This window comes from Pteronotus mesoamericanus, unplaced genomic scaffold (assembly GCF_021234165.1).
Source record: "Pteronotus mesoamericanus isolate MK-2021 breed Mesoamerican mustached bat unplaced genomic scaffold, CSHL_Meso_final scaffold_167, whole genome shotgun sequence".
NCBI lineage: Eukaryota > Metazoa > Chordata > Mammalia > Chiroptera > Mormoopidae > Pteronotus > Pteronotus mesoamericanus.
In genome coordinates this window covers 27,135,900-27,152,821 of record NW_026555308.1, presented here as the reverse complement: position 1 = coordinate 27,152,821, position 16,922 = coordinate 27,135,900, and the positions used below count along the sequence as shown (strand labels likewise).

At 40.5% G+C, this 16,922-nt stretch overlaps 1 protein-coding gene across 2 annotated transcripts in view; it reads left to right on the top strand.

Annotated features, from left to right (window-relative positions):
- GRAMD2B (GRAM domain containing 2B) overlaps positions 1-15,391 on the top strand; it is a 101,293-nt gene extending 85,902 nt beyond the window's left edge. For both annotated transcript variants that reach the window (XM_054589885.1, XM_054589886.1), the window contains exons 6-14: positions 309-404; positions 2,231-2,302; positions 2,402-2,482; positions 5,331-5,442; positions 5,983-6,105; positions 6,963-7,050; positions 7,941-8,045; positions 10,756-10,849; positions 14,201-15,391. In XM_054589885.1, coding sequence (XP_054445860.1) covers positions 309-404; positions 2,231-2,302; positions 2,402-2,482; positions 5,331-5,442; positions 5,983-6,105; positions 6,963-7,050; positions 7,941-8,045; positions 10,756-10,849; positions 14,201-14,242 — 813 coding nt within the window. In that variant the 3' untranslated portion in view covers positions 14,243-15,391. The remainder of the gene's footprint in view (positions 1-308; positions 405-2,230; positions 2,303-2,401; positions 2,483-5,330; positions 5,443-5,982; positions 6,106-6,962; positions 7,051-7,940; positions 8,046-10,755; positions 10,850-14,200) is intronic.
- The last annotated feature ends 1,531 nt before the right edge of the window (positions 15,392-16,922 follow it).

The window sequence follows — 16,922 nt, the reverse complement described above, 5'->3', positions numbered from 1 at the left end:
TTTAGAGCCGTGGGCTTATCTTTAACATGAATGTAAGTAAAATACAGGTTTCCCAGGAAGCCCTTCAGTAGAACTAAGGCTCCAGATTTACCCTCTGGCTTTAACACCAGGTGAAGGAGCTCGGTGACACAGGCATGCCGCTCTTTAAGATGCACTTTTCTTAAGGATCCCAGAGAGCCTGCTGCTGATTTTGACTTCTTTGTTGTTGGTTTTGTTTGGTTTTGTTTTGTTTTTCCTTTAACGTGAAGATCTGAAGTGTTGTTCTGTGAAGCCTTAACCAGTGCGTTAACTCAGTGTTTCCGTTTCAGATCTCTATTCCAGCTTTCTCCGTAACCCTAATAAAGAAAACCAAAACTGCCCTTCTGGTGCCAAATGCCCTGATTATAGCGACAGTCACAGACAGGGTAAGTATGTGACAGCAAAGCTTGCTCTGTCCTGCTCTGACCTTCCACTGCCTCAGGGGCCTCTTGCCTGGACCCTGCCCCGAACCCTGCGGACCACCCTCTCCCACAGGAAATCAGCACATATGCTCTAAGACTAATTTTTAAAATCCTGGCCTTTAGACATTTGTATAGTGTTGTTTCCCCTCACAAGATGATTTACTCTAATATAAGCGTTGCCAGTTTTTAATGTCCTGCTGACTTAATTATACTTGCTTGACCAAGGTCAAAAGGTAAAATAAAATTCCTTCCCAGCTTCCCTTTTTCTAACATCTGTTAGGTCAGACTAACCTGCTGTTCCATTTCTTTAGTGTTATTTAGAACAACAACCATCACCAGGATGATGCTGAGGCGTCCCTGGGGTGGGGGTGGCCGGCCGCCCTATAACCTCCATTGGTACCTCTCCAAAGACACCCCAAATACATAAAACTTGTCTTGCCCTGCGCATGCAGCTTCAGACCTGTTCCTAGCTCCTCTTTGCTCCCGGGTTACTTTATCCCACTTCCATACAGAAATCCCCAAGGCGTCCGTGACTGTTGGGATATCGCAGACATGGGCAACCAGGAGTATTTGCGCTGAGAGGTGTTTGTTTCAGCTTGGGAAGAGAGAGGGAGTGGAATATTGTGGTTATTCATATTTCACTTGAAATTTTTGTTTAATATTTTACCTATTATTTCTATGAAAGCATGAAGGCCACATTCCACCTCTATCGATACTGGATAGTTGAAGAGGAAGGAAAAAATGAAAAGGCTGTTCTCATGAACTAGGAAATATGTTAATATCTGGTTTCTAAAAATTGTTTAGATATATTAATGGCTAACAAGCATCAAGTTCTTCTAGCCAGGCATATGCTAAATACTTTCCTTGCATTTGTTTCACATGTATTCCATACTCCCACCCCCTGAGAGGTAGGTACTGTTAGGAAAGCAAGCTTAGAGGGATTAAGTAGCAATTTGCCCAACGTTGCCTACTTACTGTCAACAGCCAAAATTTGCAACTGGGTCTGGCTGATGCCACAACCCATAATGTCAACTACTTTGGAACACAATGCTTGTGTTGTATTGTATTGTATTTCCATGGGTGATGAGAGGGGTAATCGCAAACTTTGGAAAGTGAGTCTGGGAAGATTCTGTGGCTCAAATAGATGGAGAAAGAATGAGTTTTAATATTTTCTCAATGTACTGTTTATGGTAAAATCATTTTTCCTACTGTCATTGGTCTCCAAATTACTTGTCTAGTTCTGATTTTACTTCTTTCCCATAACTTACTTGTGAGCATCCACTACAAAACTCTCTATATTTGTACAAGGAAGGATCTGGAAGTGGCTTTAAAAAGAACGAGCCTGTTAGAGCTCCTGGGAAATTTTCAATGGAAATCTAGGTCAGGGCAGAGAAAGCAAACCCTCAGGAATTGCTAAATACCTTTTTTAAAAAGAAAGTAGAGAGACTTTACAGAGGATCTAGTAAATATCACTAGCCTTTTTTTAATGTCCAGTTCATTTCTTACTTGTGCTTATTTGGGGCACCTTCATCAAGAAGTTAGAGCCTTCATTTTTCTCTACATTTGTTTATTACTTAAATTGGTTTTGAGGGTATGGTGCTATTGCTGGGAAATATATTTCTTTTATTCCAGGAATGGAATAAAAACCAAATGTGTGGGTGAACAGAATGAGAATATAGACCAGAGAATGGTCTATATCGTTTAAAATGAAAAAATACAAATTTTTGAACTCTGAATACTCACTTCTCGTCAGGCAGTATCTATTATTAATTACTTTGTTTGTTTTTCAGTACATATTTGTCTCCTTACTCTCCAGAGATTCAACTTATAAACTGCTAAAATCTGTGTGTGGACACTTGGATGTGAGTACAACATTGCCAAGCCTAAGTTGCTGTCTGTCTTTTGTGTTTCTGCCAGTTTCATAGTTAATCTAATGTTTCATTTTGTTTCAATAATTTCAGAGTACAAGTGTTGGAAACAGTCCCAGTCCATCTTCTCTTGAAAACAGTTTCCGGGCAGAACACCCTACGTCTCTGCCTCTGGTGAGTTCCCTATATAACTACCTAAATACAAAAAAAGAGAGGGAGAGAGAGAGAGAATATATCCCTCAATGACTCTTCTTGCACTATGACCAGGGTGCAGGAGGTACTTAGGGCCACAGTATTTGAGGCAAATTGAAGAAACAGGCATTTCTATCCTGAAGAAGAGGAGGAGCCATAGCAGGTCATAAATTTTTTTTTAAGTAACTAATTGAAGGGTTGTCCTGCAAAGGAAGAGACACCCCATAGTGGGCTGTCTTGGGGATTACAGGACACTGGAGGTATTCCTGAAGTTTTGCTGTGTTTGCTTTGTCAGTGTCGTTTTGGAGGGATTCACCGGTCTGTTTGGGGTAGAGCATGATTCATCCCACAAATAGTTCAGTGTCCCCTGTGTTCAAGACACTGTGCTAGATTATGCTGTAAGGACACCCGGGAAAATCTAGGCTAGTTCTTGCCTTCAAAGACTTGACAGCTTAATGGAGAAGATGAGGAACACCCAGAAATAACTGTGAAAAAAAGAAGGAAAGACAGAAAGAAAGCTCTAATGCCCTAGTGGAAGGCAGAGATTCTTTGATTCCTTTAGACTTTGTTGACTGTAGAGTTAATCTCGAGTGGGGTGTAACTCCCCCCATGTCTCTGTACAAGATGTATGCCTAGATGGTATAAGTTGGCCCAAAGAGTCCTAGCCATATGATTCAAGTGACTGTTCCCAAGTTGATTATTGTGGAATGTTGACATGCCTTTCATGAAGTGGTATGAGCCCATGGTTTCAACATCTACAAATCTTGGGGTTATTTTAAGATTTTATTTATTTATTTTCAGAGGAGGAAGGGAGGGAGAAAGAGAGGGAGAGAAACATTGCATGCCCCCAACTGGGGGCCTGGCCCACAACCCAGGCATGTGCCCTAACAGGAAGTAAAACCAGAGACCATTCATTTTGCAAGCCTGTGCTCAGTCCACTGAGCCACAGCATCTAGGATTACAAATCTTTTTATTGAGAGGTGTTAAAAAATAGTGGGATTGAAAATACATTCCTATAAAAACTTCAATTCATAATAGCCAAAAAGTGGAAACAACCCTAATGTCCACCAACTGATGAATGAAAATACAAAATTTAATCTATCCGTACAATAATGGAATATTATTTTCCTAGAGAGGAATGAAAAACTGCTATTACACACTACAATATTGATGAGCTTTGAAAACAGTATGCTAAGTTAAAAAAGCCAGGCACAAAAAAGGCCACAATATTGTATGATTCTCTTTATACAAAAGTATTCCAAAGAGGCAAATCCCTACGGATGGAAAGCAGATGAGTGTTGCCAAGGCATGTGAGAGAGGGAAACATTGAAAGTGACTGCTAATGGGTAAAGGTTTTCTTTTGGGGGGTAATAGCAATGTTCTGAAATAGGATAATGGTGGCGGTTGCACAGCACTGTGAATAGTCTAAAAACAACTGAATCATACATTTAAAGTGGTGGATTTTATCTCAATGATTTTAAAAAAAACTTTTTAAAAACCTTTTTTAAAACCTTTTAAAACTAGTGGAAAGCAGTGCAAAATGGAATGAAACACATACAACTGGAACCCAACAAGCCTGGTTTCAAACCTGGGTTCCCCCCAGCTGAGCTACACCATCGCACAAGCTCTTTAACTGCCCTTACTCAGCTTCTTCACGATGTGGCATAAAGGTTAAGTGCAGTCATGTAAGAAGCTTTGCATACTGCCTGGTACATGATAGGCATGCAATAAATAAATATTAAATTGAAGAGACTTGAATTTTGTCCATTTTCTTACCCTATAAAAATCTTGCATGAAATTGAAATGACCAAAGGACAGGTAGTTGAAGGTGAAAGGTTGGTAATTTGCTTGCAAGATGAGTCTCTTTCATTTGACAGCTAAGTAAATTGTGGAGAGCTCAGCCTAACTGCACCTTCACCCAGATGTTTTCATGACAGTTCTTGTCTCATCAGTTCTTAAGCACTTCGGGGAAATGAGTGGGATACAAAGGAAAACATTCCTGCCTCTTTCCCTACTCCCCACTTCTCTACCATCCTTCTGTAATTTAAATGTAATATCACTGATGCTGTTTTGACTTAGTTAAGGGAAGAAAAAAAAAGCTGAAATTTTCCTTTCAGGGTCTAATTTGTTAAAGCCATTTTCCCTCATCTGTTTCCAGTACCTTTTTAAAACTGTAATCGAAGAATACCTTTCTCTGCGTGTACCTATTCAAACACACATTTAGATCTCTCTGCCTACTTTTTTCTTTTATATACGTCTATTTCAGTCACTATTTCTCATTACATAATGCTCATTGAGGCTTCTGCAACTTTATCCTGGAAGCTTTTCCATCATCAGCATTTCAGTTTATTTTTCCTAGACATTTATTATATCAAACAAGTTGCCCACTGCTGACAGAATTCTAACTGCCCAGAAGAATCTGTTTCAATAACCAGATACTCAGTGATCTGTGGGGAAGATCCAGTAGTATGGGGTAATCCTTCCTTTTCCATATTTTATAGGTCAGGCCTAAGTAAAAAGACTGGAAGTGACAAAGGTCTGCCTTTTTAATGAGGGGAAATTGGCCCTGGCTGCTGTGGCTCAGAGAACTGGGCACCATCCTATGAACCAAAAGATCTCCAGTTTGATTCCCAGCCAGGGCACATGCCTGGGTTGCGGGCCAGGTCCCCATTTGAGGGCATGTGAGAGGCAACCAACTGATGTTTCTCTCCCTCTCTGTCTCCCTCCCTAACCCCATTCTCTAAAAAGTAAATAAATAAAATCTTTTTTTTTTTAAAGGATTGGTGGAGGGGTGGAACTGGCCTCTCTTCATTTCATTATTTCCCTTCAGGATTTCAACGATGAATTCTCAGATCTGGATGGAGTGGTTCAACAAAGAAGGCAAGACATGGAAGGATACAGCAGTTCTGGTTCTCAGACTCCTGAATCCGAGAACTCTAGAGGTGAGGGAAATTTTTGTACCTTGGGTAAAATTTAATTCTCCGCAAACATCTTCATCCTACCCCTTAAAAACCAAAAAACAAAACCAACAGCAAGAAACCCTTGCCTTCCTACTTAACAATTGGAAAGAGAATCTAAGGAAAGGGTAGTTTGAAAGTTCCAGAAAACAAAATTGCCTATGTGGTAAAAATCCATTTCCGTTTATGCATATTTAACAAATGTCCCTTAAATTGGCATAATACTAGGTTGATTGAAAGAGAGAAACATATAATGTGTCCTTCCCATTTTTAATAATATTAATTGTTATAGCTGAATTGTTTCCAAGAGTCAGTGGGATAAGGACACATTGTCCTTATATCATTCTATTACTTATTTGCTTGATGATTGGATTTCAATCCCCAATCACTCAACCAGCTTATGAGAAGATCCATTTATATACTTGGCTCTTAGGCATGTTAAGAGCTTGATTTGCTTTTGTGGCTGACACTACAATTTGAATGTTTTGAGAAGAAAACTTACCCAGCCCCATTTTGGCCTGATAGATTTCCATGTGACAGAATCCCAGACAGTTCTGAATGTCTCCAAGGGAGAAGCAAAACCAACGAGGGCAGATGCCCATGTGAACAGAGTACCTGAAGGAAAAGTCAAGAGTCTCCCTGCACGTGGTAAAGAACAGATTGGGGTGGGGATGCGGGTAGAGGGGCATCTGCTTGTAACTTTTTTTTCTTTCTCCATTTTTTTCTCTTTTGGTTTGTAACTTTTAAAGGGATTTCATTTTATGACTGCCTTTCATATTCCCTCCCTTCCCTCCCTGTTGTCGATCTTTGCATTTTAAATCAACAAACATTACCAAGTCCCCTGCTTTACTATGGGGGAAACAAACGTGAATAGCCTTCATGGAGGTTCCTCCATTATAATGAACACTTTGAGACTGTGTCTCAAAAAATGCTGTTAAAATTACGTGTTGAATTATTTCTCATTTACTAATTATTCTAATAATTGGTTACCAGTTGTACTAGTATAAGAATAAGGATGATATCTACATGGTTCACCATTCACTCCAACACAGTGCTCAACACAGAGAAAGCTCTCAGTAAGCAGGGCTGAATGAAGCGTTTGGAAGGAATTGTAACTACTGGTTAAAATGACAGCTGGAAGGCTTCAGTTAGTATTTTCTGTGATTTCTATTACTTGGGAATAACTATCTCTTCTTTAAGGCATTTTTTTAATTTTATTTCTTGATTTTGGGGGGCGGGGGAAGAGAGATGGAAGGAGGGGGAGAAAAAGAAACAGAGAGAAACAGTGATTTGTTGTTCTACTTATTTATGCACGCATTGGTTGATTCTTGTACGTGCCCTGACCAGGAGATCAAACCCATGACCTTGGTGTAAAGGGATGATGCTCTAACCAGCCGAGCTACCTGGCCAGGGTCTGATTATCTCTTTCCAGGACCTCTTCCCCACAGCAATATGGCTGGATGAAGGTGTTTTAAAACCGTCACTTTCCATTTTCCACCCAACAGGTCAGTCAGAAACCATTGGAATATTACACGAAGTCAAGTCTCAGAAATATCCAACTCTCCGCCATATTCTTATATTCTATGCAATCGTGTAAGTAAATTAATTTACTAAAAGTGACTTAAGAAAAGGATTCAGTTCTTTAAAAGGAATAATTTTTTCATGTTGCCAAGAGCCATTGTAAATCTCAGTTGTGTCTAATGTGACCCAAATCTATTTGCAACCATTTTTCTTTTTTACTTCAACATTTTTTTCCTTATGCTGAGGTGACATTTTCACACTCATCCCCTTCTCATTTAAATAGTGAGAAGGAAGCAAGGAAAAGCAAAATGATTGTGCCGAATCCAGCAGACGACTAAGTTTTGAGTGGCTACAATTAGTTGGGAAATTATAATGAAGCATCTTTGTGCTTATTGTTTATTTTCCATCCAACCCATGTTCTCTGGATAGAGGCCAGAACAACTTTAAAATGTCATCCCCTTTATTGAAATCTTCGGCATTGACTTTTTTAACTTCCGCCTCGGCTTCTAGTCTGTAATCAGTTGTTGTTCTGAAAATAGCCTGACCCAGTTCTAGGCCGTTCCTTACAACCAAGGAGGACGTGCCTAGTGTGATTTCCAGATAAAGAGAGGAATTGGTGAGTCACCAGAGAACAAGACTGGGTGCTCACTGTCTGGGCCCTTCTGCTGAGGGACGTGGCGCCGAGTGCAAGGAAGCGCACTGGCTTGCTAATCCTCCTTGGGTGCGGCCTAGAGAGATCCCATTGGAGTTTCTTGTAAATTGAGAAGCTTTAACTACAGCTTCTAGCTCTAAAGTTTTTTGACAAGCATCAGCCTGTTGAACAAAGATCTTTTAAAGTCTCTTTGGCCAAGTTGTTTTAGAAAATACCTTGCCTCAACTGTATGTTGGCTCTGAGTTTATTATTTTATGAACATCTGGGCCTGGCCATTAACCACTGAGATTTCTCTTTTATCCCCTTCCAGGGTCTGTGCACTAATCATCTCGACCTTCTACATGAGATACAGAATTAATACTCTGGAGGAGCGGCTGGGCTCACTAACCTCCACTGTGGACGGCCATCATACCGAGTAAGACATTTCCCTCCCAGGCTGTCATCTGCTTGCTGTTCAGATTAGTATGGTGTTTGACCTGAGCTTGGCAACCTTTGTAGCAAGTATTAACTAAGGATGCATTTTGTATGAGACATTTTACGTGCATATGTGGGAAGAGGTAGGAAGGTCCTAGGCGTAAATGACCTGATTGCACGTGTTCTTGAGTTGCTCTAGTGTTGCCAGTGATAAGGCGAGAAACAAGCCTAACTTTACATTATCTTGTTCCATTTCCCTAAGACTCAGTTGTGACCTTGGCCCATTTACTGAAATATAAAAGTTTATCTTAGTAAAAAGGCAAGGAGTCAAGACATTCATAGGAAAGAAGTAATTCAAGTAACTCAGTACATTTCATCCCCTATCACTCTTCATAGTAGCCCATTTGTTTACAAAACTCCAGCTGTGAACATTTTCCATCACAGTATTTTTCACATGCCTGAACTTATGAAACCTATTCAGACATAGAGCCTTTTTATTCAAACCCATTTCCATGAGGATTTTGACACACTGCCTAAAAAGTAAAATAAGCTATTCCATGTTAGAAAGCATACTTAGCACAAGTTTTAAAAGTAGTGGTACTCCTTTACAGGGTGCACACCATGTGCTAGCAATTTTAGTAGAACGGATCCATACATGCACAAATGCAAGTTCTTCTCACTCTGTCACTCACTGTACCCTATAAGGTGGCTATGATTCCCGTGTTACAAATGAGGTAACTGAGACTGAAAGAATTAGCTTAATGCCCTAAAGTCTGAAATAGACTCAGGATTCAAATGTAGGTCTGTAGCACTACAAAGACCATAGGCTTTCCAGTCTCCCTGTAGCTGCTTGGCTGTGAGAAACAACCTAGAGCTGGTTCAGGCTGTTGTCAGTGAGCTTCAGAAGCATTCAGGGGGCTTGTTAAAACAAATCACAGGGCCCATCCTCAAAGTTTCTGATGCAGTGGATCTGAGTTTGGGCCTGAGAATTTGCATTTCTCTCAAGTGCCCAGTGATGCTGCTGGTGCCAGCCTGAGGTCTACGCTTGGAGAACGATGACGCTCTATCACTCTAGGGCCTTTCTTTGTGCTCTAACCATTACCCAAAAGTCTCATTCTGTGCGTTAATAGTATTCTGGCATACAGGTTACTTTTGAACCATAAATACACATTTGAACCAGTAATACAGAAGCCTAAAGAATGATTTGGAATAGATTCATACCCTGCCCATACTCTTCTCCTGTCTTGTTCAAAATGTTAATACACTTAGAATTAGCACTGATTCTAGATTACTGCAGACTGTTCTTGTTCACTAGCATATAAGGGTTTATTTTAGGAAAATGTGCACCATGTGCTATTACCATTCAGGTAACTTGGTGATGATGAATGGGAAATTCCACTAACAAAGGCAGGTAAAATATTTATTCTACTATTTAATTAATCAGCCCAAGAAGTACAGTCTAAAAAATAAATACTTAAAGGACAAATCACAAAGATCACACATGACATGAGATCAGGGAACCACCTATGGCAGAAAGTTCTGTTAATGAAATACTTTTACAGAACCCGAGCCCCCTCGTATCTTCCTCTGTCCAGGGTAATCAACCCAGCCACAAGGCCCAGGTTGCTAGATCCACATGCCTAATCCCATATGAATCCGTATTTTGTACCAGCTTTGTTACTACAGGTACAGCCTATAGATTGTCAGAATTTTGTGGTGATAAAATCTTTCTGATACAAAGCTGTACTCTGGGTCTCGGGTCCCTCACCTAGAAACTGAAAGATTTAGATTCCGTTTCATTGATGGGATCTAAGATTTTGACAGTATGGATCAATGATAGAAAGCTGTTTTAGAACTAGAAAATAAAAAAACACCTGATTGTTTTCTTCATATGGGTCATATGTAAAATATGTTAGACGAGGCATCATCATCTAAAAATTTAATGGCTACAGATAAATTACAACCAAGAAATAGAAGCTATAGACCATAGTTCTTAACCCTAACAAGAACATCTGATAAACAGCTTTAGACCATATCTCCAGGAAAAAAAATATATTAAAAACTCTAAATTTCCTACAGTTTTAGCTGTTATAGGACCCCAGTGGACTCCAGAGTAAGAAAGAGCCCATGCCATAAGTAGTCTAATGGTAAATAGTGAACACATCTGATAGGTTGTAAGACAAGAGCAAATTACATTTGTATGGCAAGTCTCAAAGAACTACAACAGTCTCACACTTCAACAGAAATTCGATGAAAGACATTTCTAAATGTTGTGAAACTTCTCATGTAAAGGCTTCCTGCTCCCACAAAAAAAAGAAAAAAGAAAAAATATATATATAAAGAGCAATAATTTTTGCAAACTTACACTGTAGTGGGGATAGAGAAGACATTGGAAGCTAATAAAAAGGGTTTAAGAAACCACACACTTGAGAGTAATTGTATGATTTTTGTGTGGAAGCCGAGGCACAACATAGCCACTTAAACAAAAATAGCTTCAGGGGTTTGTTTCCAGCTGAGCTGTTAAGAAACAGTATGGCGACCTCTAGTCTGGCGTTGTGGATTCCTGCAGGGCCTTTCTGATGTTAACAAGCTAAATGCTCACGCTTCTCTCTTATAACCTAGTTTTCTGTTCAAGTGCATTTTACGTGTGTTTATTCAACTTCTTTCTTTGCCATTCCTGCCCACAGCCCTTTTCCTCTTTATTCTTCCAGGCAGGCAGCACCTTCCAGCCTGGGGTCACAGGTACAATTAAACGTGGAGGTCCTCTGCCGAGAGCTTACAGCCAACATACTGAAATTAGAAAAGGTGACTGATTCTCGCCTATGTCGGGGGCAGTCGGGGGCGGTCGTGCCTGTCACTTGCCATGGATCAGTGGTCACGCGTTAAAACGTTTCAGGTGCAGCATGCAGCCTAGAGGACCAAACCCAGCCAGGGGTTATGTGGTAAATATGAAAGACTGTTTGTTATTTCCACAAAGAAATAGATTTCAATTTCATTTTCCTTGTTGGTCTATCTTCTGCTTTTCCTCCTTGGTTAGACATATTTCTCTGTGCCATAGGGCCCAGTGGCAAGTGACCCCTGACACAGGGCTCGAGGGGGACACAGTAGGGAGTGTCCCCACCAGAGAGGGCCAGCCTGCCTCCACCCAGGCCACTTGTTGCCCTACATAGAATGTTGCCTTCATTCCCTATTATAACCTGGGAGATGGGTGCTATTGTTCCTCTCTGACAGAGGAAGAATCCAAGTTTCTATTAACTTGCTCAAGGAGCCACATCTAGAAAGTTGGCAGGCCTGAAACTTGAAGCAGGTGTGTGTGACTTCAGATTTGTGCTCGGAAACCTCCTGCTCTACAGACCCTCGGAATCCAGCCATAGTCCTTGCTGATAAGGCTACTGACGTACCTTTACAGCTAAAGGCATCATCCTATAGGGCGACTCCAGGGCAGGCTGTCCTTATGCTTGTGGCAGTCTGAGATCTCAATAGGAGAGTGAACAAGAGAAAGAGGTAGGCATGCCCAAAATACCCAAGAGTTAACCCCGATTCACATCTCTTACTCCTTTCAACACGTTTATCTCCTCCTGTCTAAAACTGTTTTTACCCTGATCCTTAAGGAAAGAGCTAGAGTTAAGTGCTTAAGGAAAGAGCTAGAGTTAAGTGTTCAGTTCAAACCCACAAATGCCCAGTAGCTTTCCATAACAGCGCAGTTATGCTTACCTGGGGGGAAACATGAAATACAAGTGAGTCAAACTGTTTATTTTGCTACACTAAATGTTATCTAGCATTTAACCACTGATGTGTTGAGAGCAAAGGTGTTTCCAAACTTCTGTTCTTAAACCATGGCATACCAGATAATTCCTATTGAATCATTATATCTGTGGGGTGACTTGAAAACTTTTTCTCTTTTCAATCCAAAATCAACCTAGAGAACGTATGGGATAGCAGCCAGAATTGTTTTTCTTTCTAAAATATTCGTTGCTGGGAATTGAAGAGAATTCCCTTTTTGTGTGTGTGATGAAATGTTTACCAGTGTGTGGCTTTCGTGCTGACCAAATGAATGGAGTGATTTTAATTTTCCATTTTGCTCCCTCTGGCTTACACGGGCTTCTTTGGACCGGAAGCACAGAATCCTGCTGCCCTTTCCTGCATTTCTTCCCATCCTCCTGCCCGGCCTGGCCAGGACACCACATTCTGTAACAAGGGAGAGAAAAACAGGAGCTCGGACAGAGCCCAGCTACTCAGCTAAGAGGCCTGTATACCAATAGAAACCTTTGTCCCAGAGCAGAAGCATCAAAAGTGGACTTAGGGTCAAAATGCATATGGTGACGGTCTGCAAAGTTATAAATTGCACATGTGGCTCAAAGGAGTCAAAGCAGAGAAAGTTACCAGACCATACCCACGTTCCTCTTGATTGGTCTGCCCCTCCAGCCAGAGGCAGTCTGGCTAAGAGGCAGCACAGCCTGGTGGTGAAACCAGCTACGTGCCATGAGGACATGGGAGCCCTGTCTCAGCTCATTGTACCCAGTACCAGCCGTTCCTTCTACTCTCCTTCAGCGACGCCTCACATCCAAGCCTCCTGATCTGCACTGTTGTAACTTCGGGATTTCTGTTCATGGCATCACGGCCCTTTCAGGGAAACCTAAGAATAGTTTTTAACTCCCTCCTTTGTTTCACTTGCCGCTGATTGACTGATCAGTTGAGAAGTCCTATGTGATCTGTCTTCAAATGTCTCCTCAAACTCGCTTCTCAGTGACACCACCTTAGTCCACTCTGGCTCCCAGCTGCCAGTCTAACAGTGGGAGAATGGATCTCATTATGGTTTTTATTTGCCTCTTCCCCATTTCTACTGCTTGTGAACATCTTTTTGTATATTCATTGGCCGTGTAGATTTTATTCTGTAAACTGCCCGTTTATTTCCTTTGTTTTATTTTTGGGTTTTTAGTCTCTATAGGTATGTTTTATATATTTTGGATATCAGTTCTTGGTTTCATTTCTTTTTCTACCTCCCCAGTCCTGCTTTTGTGTTTGGTCCTGTGGGGTCAGTAGGAGAGACATGAAATAGAAACGTGGAGGATGAAGGCAATGCCTTTTTGGGTACAGAAGTACCTCATTTTGCTGTGTATAATAAGCACTTTTTTGCCCAAATTTTTGAGGGAAAAATAAGGATGTGCATTATACATGGGTATAACAATTACATACTATAGGTATATAATGGGCACAAAAACATGGGTGCACAGGATACGTGGCAAAATACAGTAAATACTTATTTTCTTAGAGCTGGAAATGGCATTTATGGTGGAGCAGGACAGAAGAGCATAAATTCTGGAGTCAGACCTCTGTTCTTATCCCTACTCTGCCATTCGCTGTCTGTGTAACTGGTCTTGTTCCAGAACCCTCTGGCCCCCATTTTCACGTGTAGCCCCTGCCTCTGTGTGGTAGCGGCGGTGCGTGGTTACGGCGAACGGGCATGGAGTCCCGGGCATGGACACAGTAGGTCCCCTCCCTTCACGTACCCGGGTGTGCCTGCAGGGCCCCACAGACTTCCAAAGGAGTGTGTTCTCTTCCTTTTGCTCCTCAGGGCTTCTTACTCCCATCGCAGTGCTGCTTGTTGAGAATTCCTTGCTCTGAAATCTTTCAAGTTCATTTACTCAACAAACACTTAGTAAGCACATTTCTAACGTACTCTAGTCTTGAGATCCAAAGATATGGCACAGTCCCTGCCCCTGAGAAATTCACAGTCTTCTGGGAAATGTATGCTATGTAATAGGAGTGTTAAACACTGTTAGGTGGTGTTTGTCTGATTCCCGCTCTCTAATAGGCTGTGTGAAGACCAGCTCCCCATTGTGTCCGAATGCTTTTGGGTCACACCTGGTGTCTCCAGCGTGGCTGTTCTTTTTCTTCCATCTGATTTCTCTTGGTCTGCACTGACATTTTCACCTTTGTGCCACTCTTTCTTTTCCAGCCCTCTCTTTTTTTTTTATTTTAAAGTGGATTGTCCAGCAGAGTTCTCTTCCATTAAAAAGCATTTGTTTGCCTGATCCAGATTTAATCCGTGTTGCTTTTTTGAATAATCTCAAGCTTTATATAGACCATAGTAAATATGGCCTTAATATATTCCATTCTGTTTAATAATGAAGGCTTCTCTGTTATTATTTCAAGATACAGAACAACTTGCAGAAGTTGCTTGAGAATGGCGACTGATGGACCAGATTGCTTGGGCCAACACGATACCTCGCGCTTCCCTTTGAAGAAGGTGCTCCCGCAGGTGTCCTGGTGGACGCTCCCTGCTGGCCAGAGGAGCAAGTAGCGCGGCATCCCCAGCCATGTTTGCACTTGGAGGTCTCCAGCTCAGGAAGGGGGGGGGGGATAATTTTGGTTCCTGTGCAATAAAGTTGACCTTGACTCTGACGAAGTTTTCAGTGCTGCTGCCTGAAGAAAACACCCATCTCGGGAGGTCTCAGAAAGGACCTGGCGGACACTCTCTTGGATGACTGTGGGTCAGTGGCCGTGGTGACTGTGTCAGCAAACACACTCCACAACATGCCTTTTCAGTCCTTCCCGCTCTCCCTTACACCCCAGCCTTCAAACTAAGGGATATATCATGTGCCAACAGACCTGATGTGGTCCTTTGAAGAATTAGCCGTAACTCTCCAAAGGCAATAAAGAGCTCTCATGGACAGACTTGCTTCAAAGAAATAACACCAGCATTTTCCCCCTTCCACTCTTCTGTCCTAGTTTAAATCATGTGTGTATCTTAACTTCTCAGTTGAATATTGGCAAGAATATTGGGTAAAGCAGATAAAGCATCCCATTTGTGTTTTGTTTTGCTCTTCTAACTAATACTTAATTGTACTGATTCTCACCCACCCCAGATCAAGAATCTGTGAGACATGGGACTGAAGTACTAAGTAAACTTACTTTGAAACCAAAACTAATCTTTAAACCAAAAAGGTATAATGTGATTTGACACAGGATGAAAAACACCGTATTTTTAAGATGATAAGTGGACTATGTTACTTTTGAAAAAGGATGTCTGTATTGAATGCTGAAGCCCACGTCAGCATGAGGATAGCATGCTTTTTATCTTTTACTGACTAAAATAAATAACTGGTGGTTTGCTAACTTCTATTTACCATATGGGTTGCCTGGTTTTTATTAATAATTATTTAGGTACCATAAGATCTGTAATATAAAAGATACTCTGTTTCTATCTGCAATGCATTTTATAATCATTTCTATGAAATGTATTTTATTTAATCAGATAAGCTAATAAGTGAATTGGTTACATCATTTGTATCTGTTAGCCTACTGGACAAGAATTGTGCCTGGTGCACCCTGGCTTTTAATAAATACCCATTGGTTAAAATACCCTTCTAACACTGTGCTTTGTCAATTTCTAAATTCATTTAACTAAGACAATAGGCTTTTTAACTGCTGCTTTCTCGTTACTACTTCCGTCTCACCCATACTTCTTTTCTCTCAAGTATTCATTTCAGAACTCAAAAAGTACAGTGTACTTAAACTGAGTTGCAGTAATAGAAAAGAAAATGGACTTTGGAATCAGGAAAACCAGTGCTTGATTCCTAGGACCATATTTTATGAGTTATGTGACGTTAAGCTAGATATTTGGTCATTTTCCTCCTTTTATTGAGGAGATTGAAAGGACCAATGGAAAGTGTCACTGTGAGGATTAAGTGTGATATTGTCTCTAAAGTACATGTGTGTGTCAGGCATGTAGTATGGTGACTCTCATAACAGTCACCATATTCATTATTTTTTAAAAGTGTTTTCATGTCTGACATTCCTTTTTATGAAAGTTCTATGTCAATGCTTTATAGTCAAAATCCATTAGAGATTCAAAAGGAAGTCAGCCACCTTTGGAGAGAAATTTTACAACTGTAGGAAGAGCCTTTAAAAGGTTCAAATTTTACTGATTTAGTAATCTGCCTAGGAATTTATCCTAAGGCAATAAGCAAAGATCTAGTCAAAAATTTATATACAAGAATATTCGTTGAACCTTTATGACAGCAAAATATTAGAGACTCAAAATACTCAATAGCAGAACAGTTAAATGATGTAGTTATTTAGAAAAGTATTGTCAAAGAATAGCATAGGAAATGGCATTAAAAGGGTAGGCACAAAACTACATGGTTTAATCCCAATTGTACAAACTTCCACATACGTGTGTGTGTACACACACAGATACATACAAAAATACACATGTTGACCTTTTCCGTAGTCTCTAAATTTTGCATAATGAACAGTTAGTACTATTTTTTAGTGGAACATTATTTTCATTTTTGGAAATTGGAAAAGTTATGAAAGGGATTTAAACAAAAGAACCAGAACAGAATGTGCATGTGTATAATCCACATTTAACTGCTGACATTACTTCTGCCACTGTTTTTTTCGGAACCTATCATGTCTCATGTTTTAATTAGTAAAATTTAATCACTTTTTCATAAACCTGAATTATCTGCTGTAAACTCAGTTTTATCTCACGCTCACAGGGTACTTTACCATTGCTTTTTTTCCTTTTTATTGAATTTATTGGCGTGACATTGGTTACTACCTTTTTTAATCAGATAAGCTTATTTAAAATATTAAGTGGTTCTCAGGGAATCAGATCTTGAACTGTGCACCTCCTTCCTCCCAACGCTATCGGTACTTTTTAGTGGTTTTTTTCCCCAACAATTAACTATAGTTGACTCTTCTGAAGAGAAACAGCTTCATGGTTTCTAGATTTAGACGTTGTTGTTACTAGGACTATTACTTTAAGGAATTTGCTGCTTTATTTTTTATAACTAGCTCCTAAGTCAAAATCTGGTGCAAGCAGACCTGGGTAGCGAGGTCCAGATTGCATGGGTGCATGTTAACTACA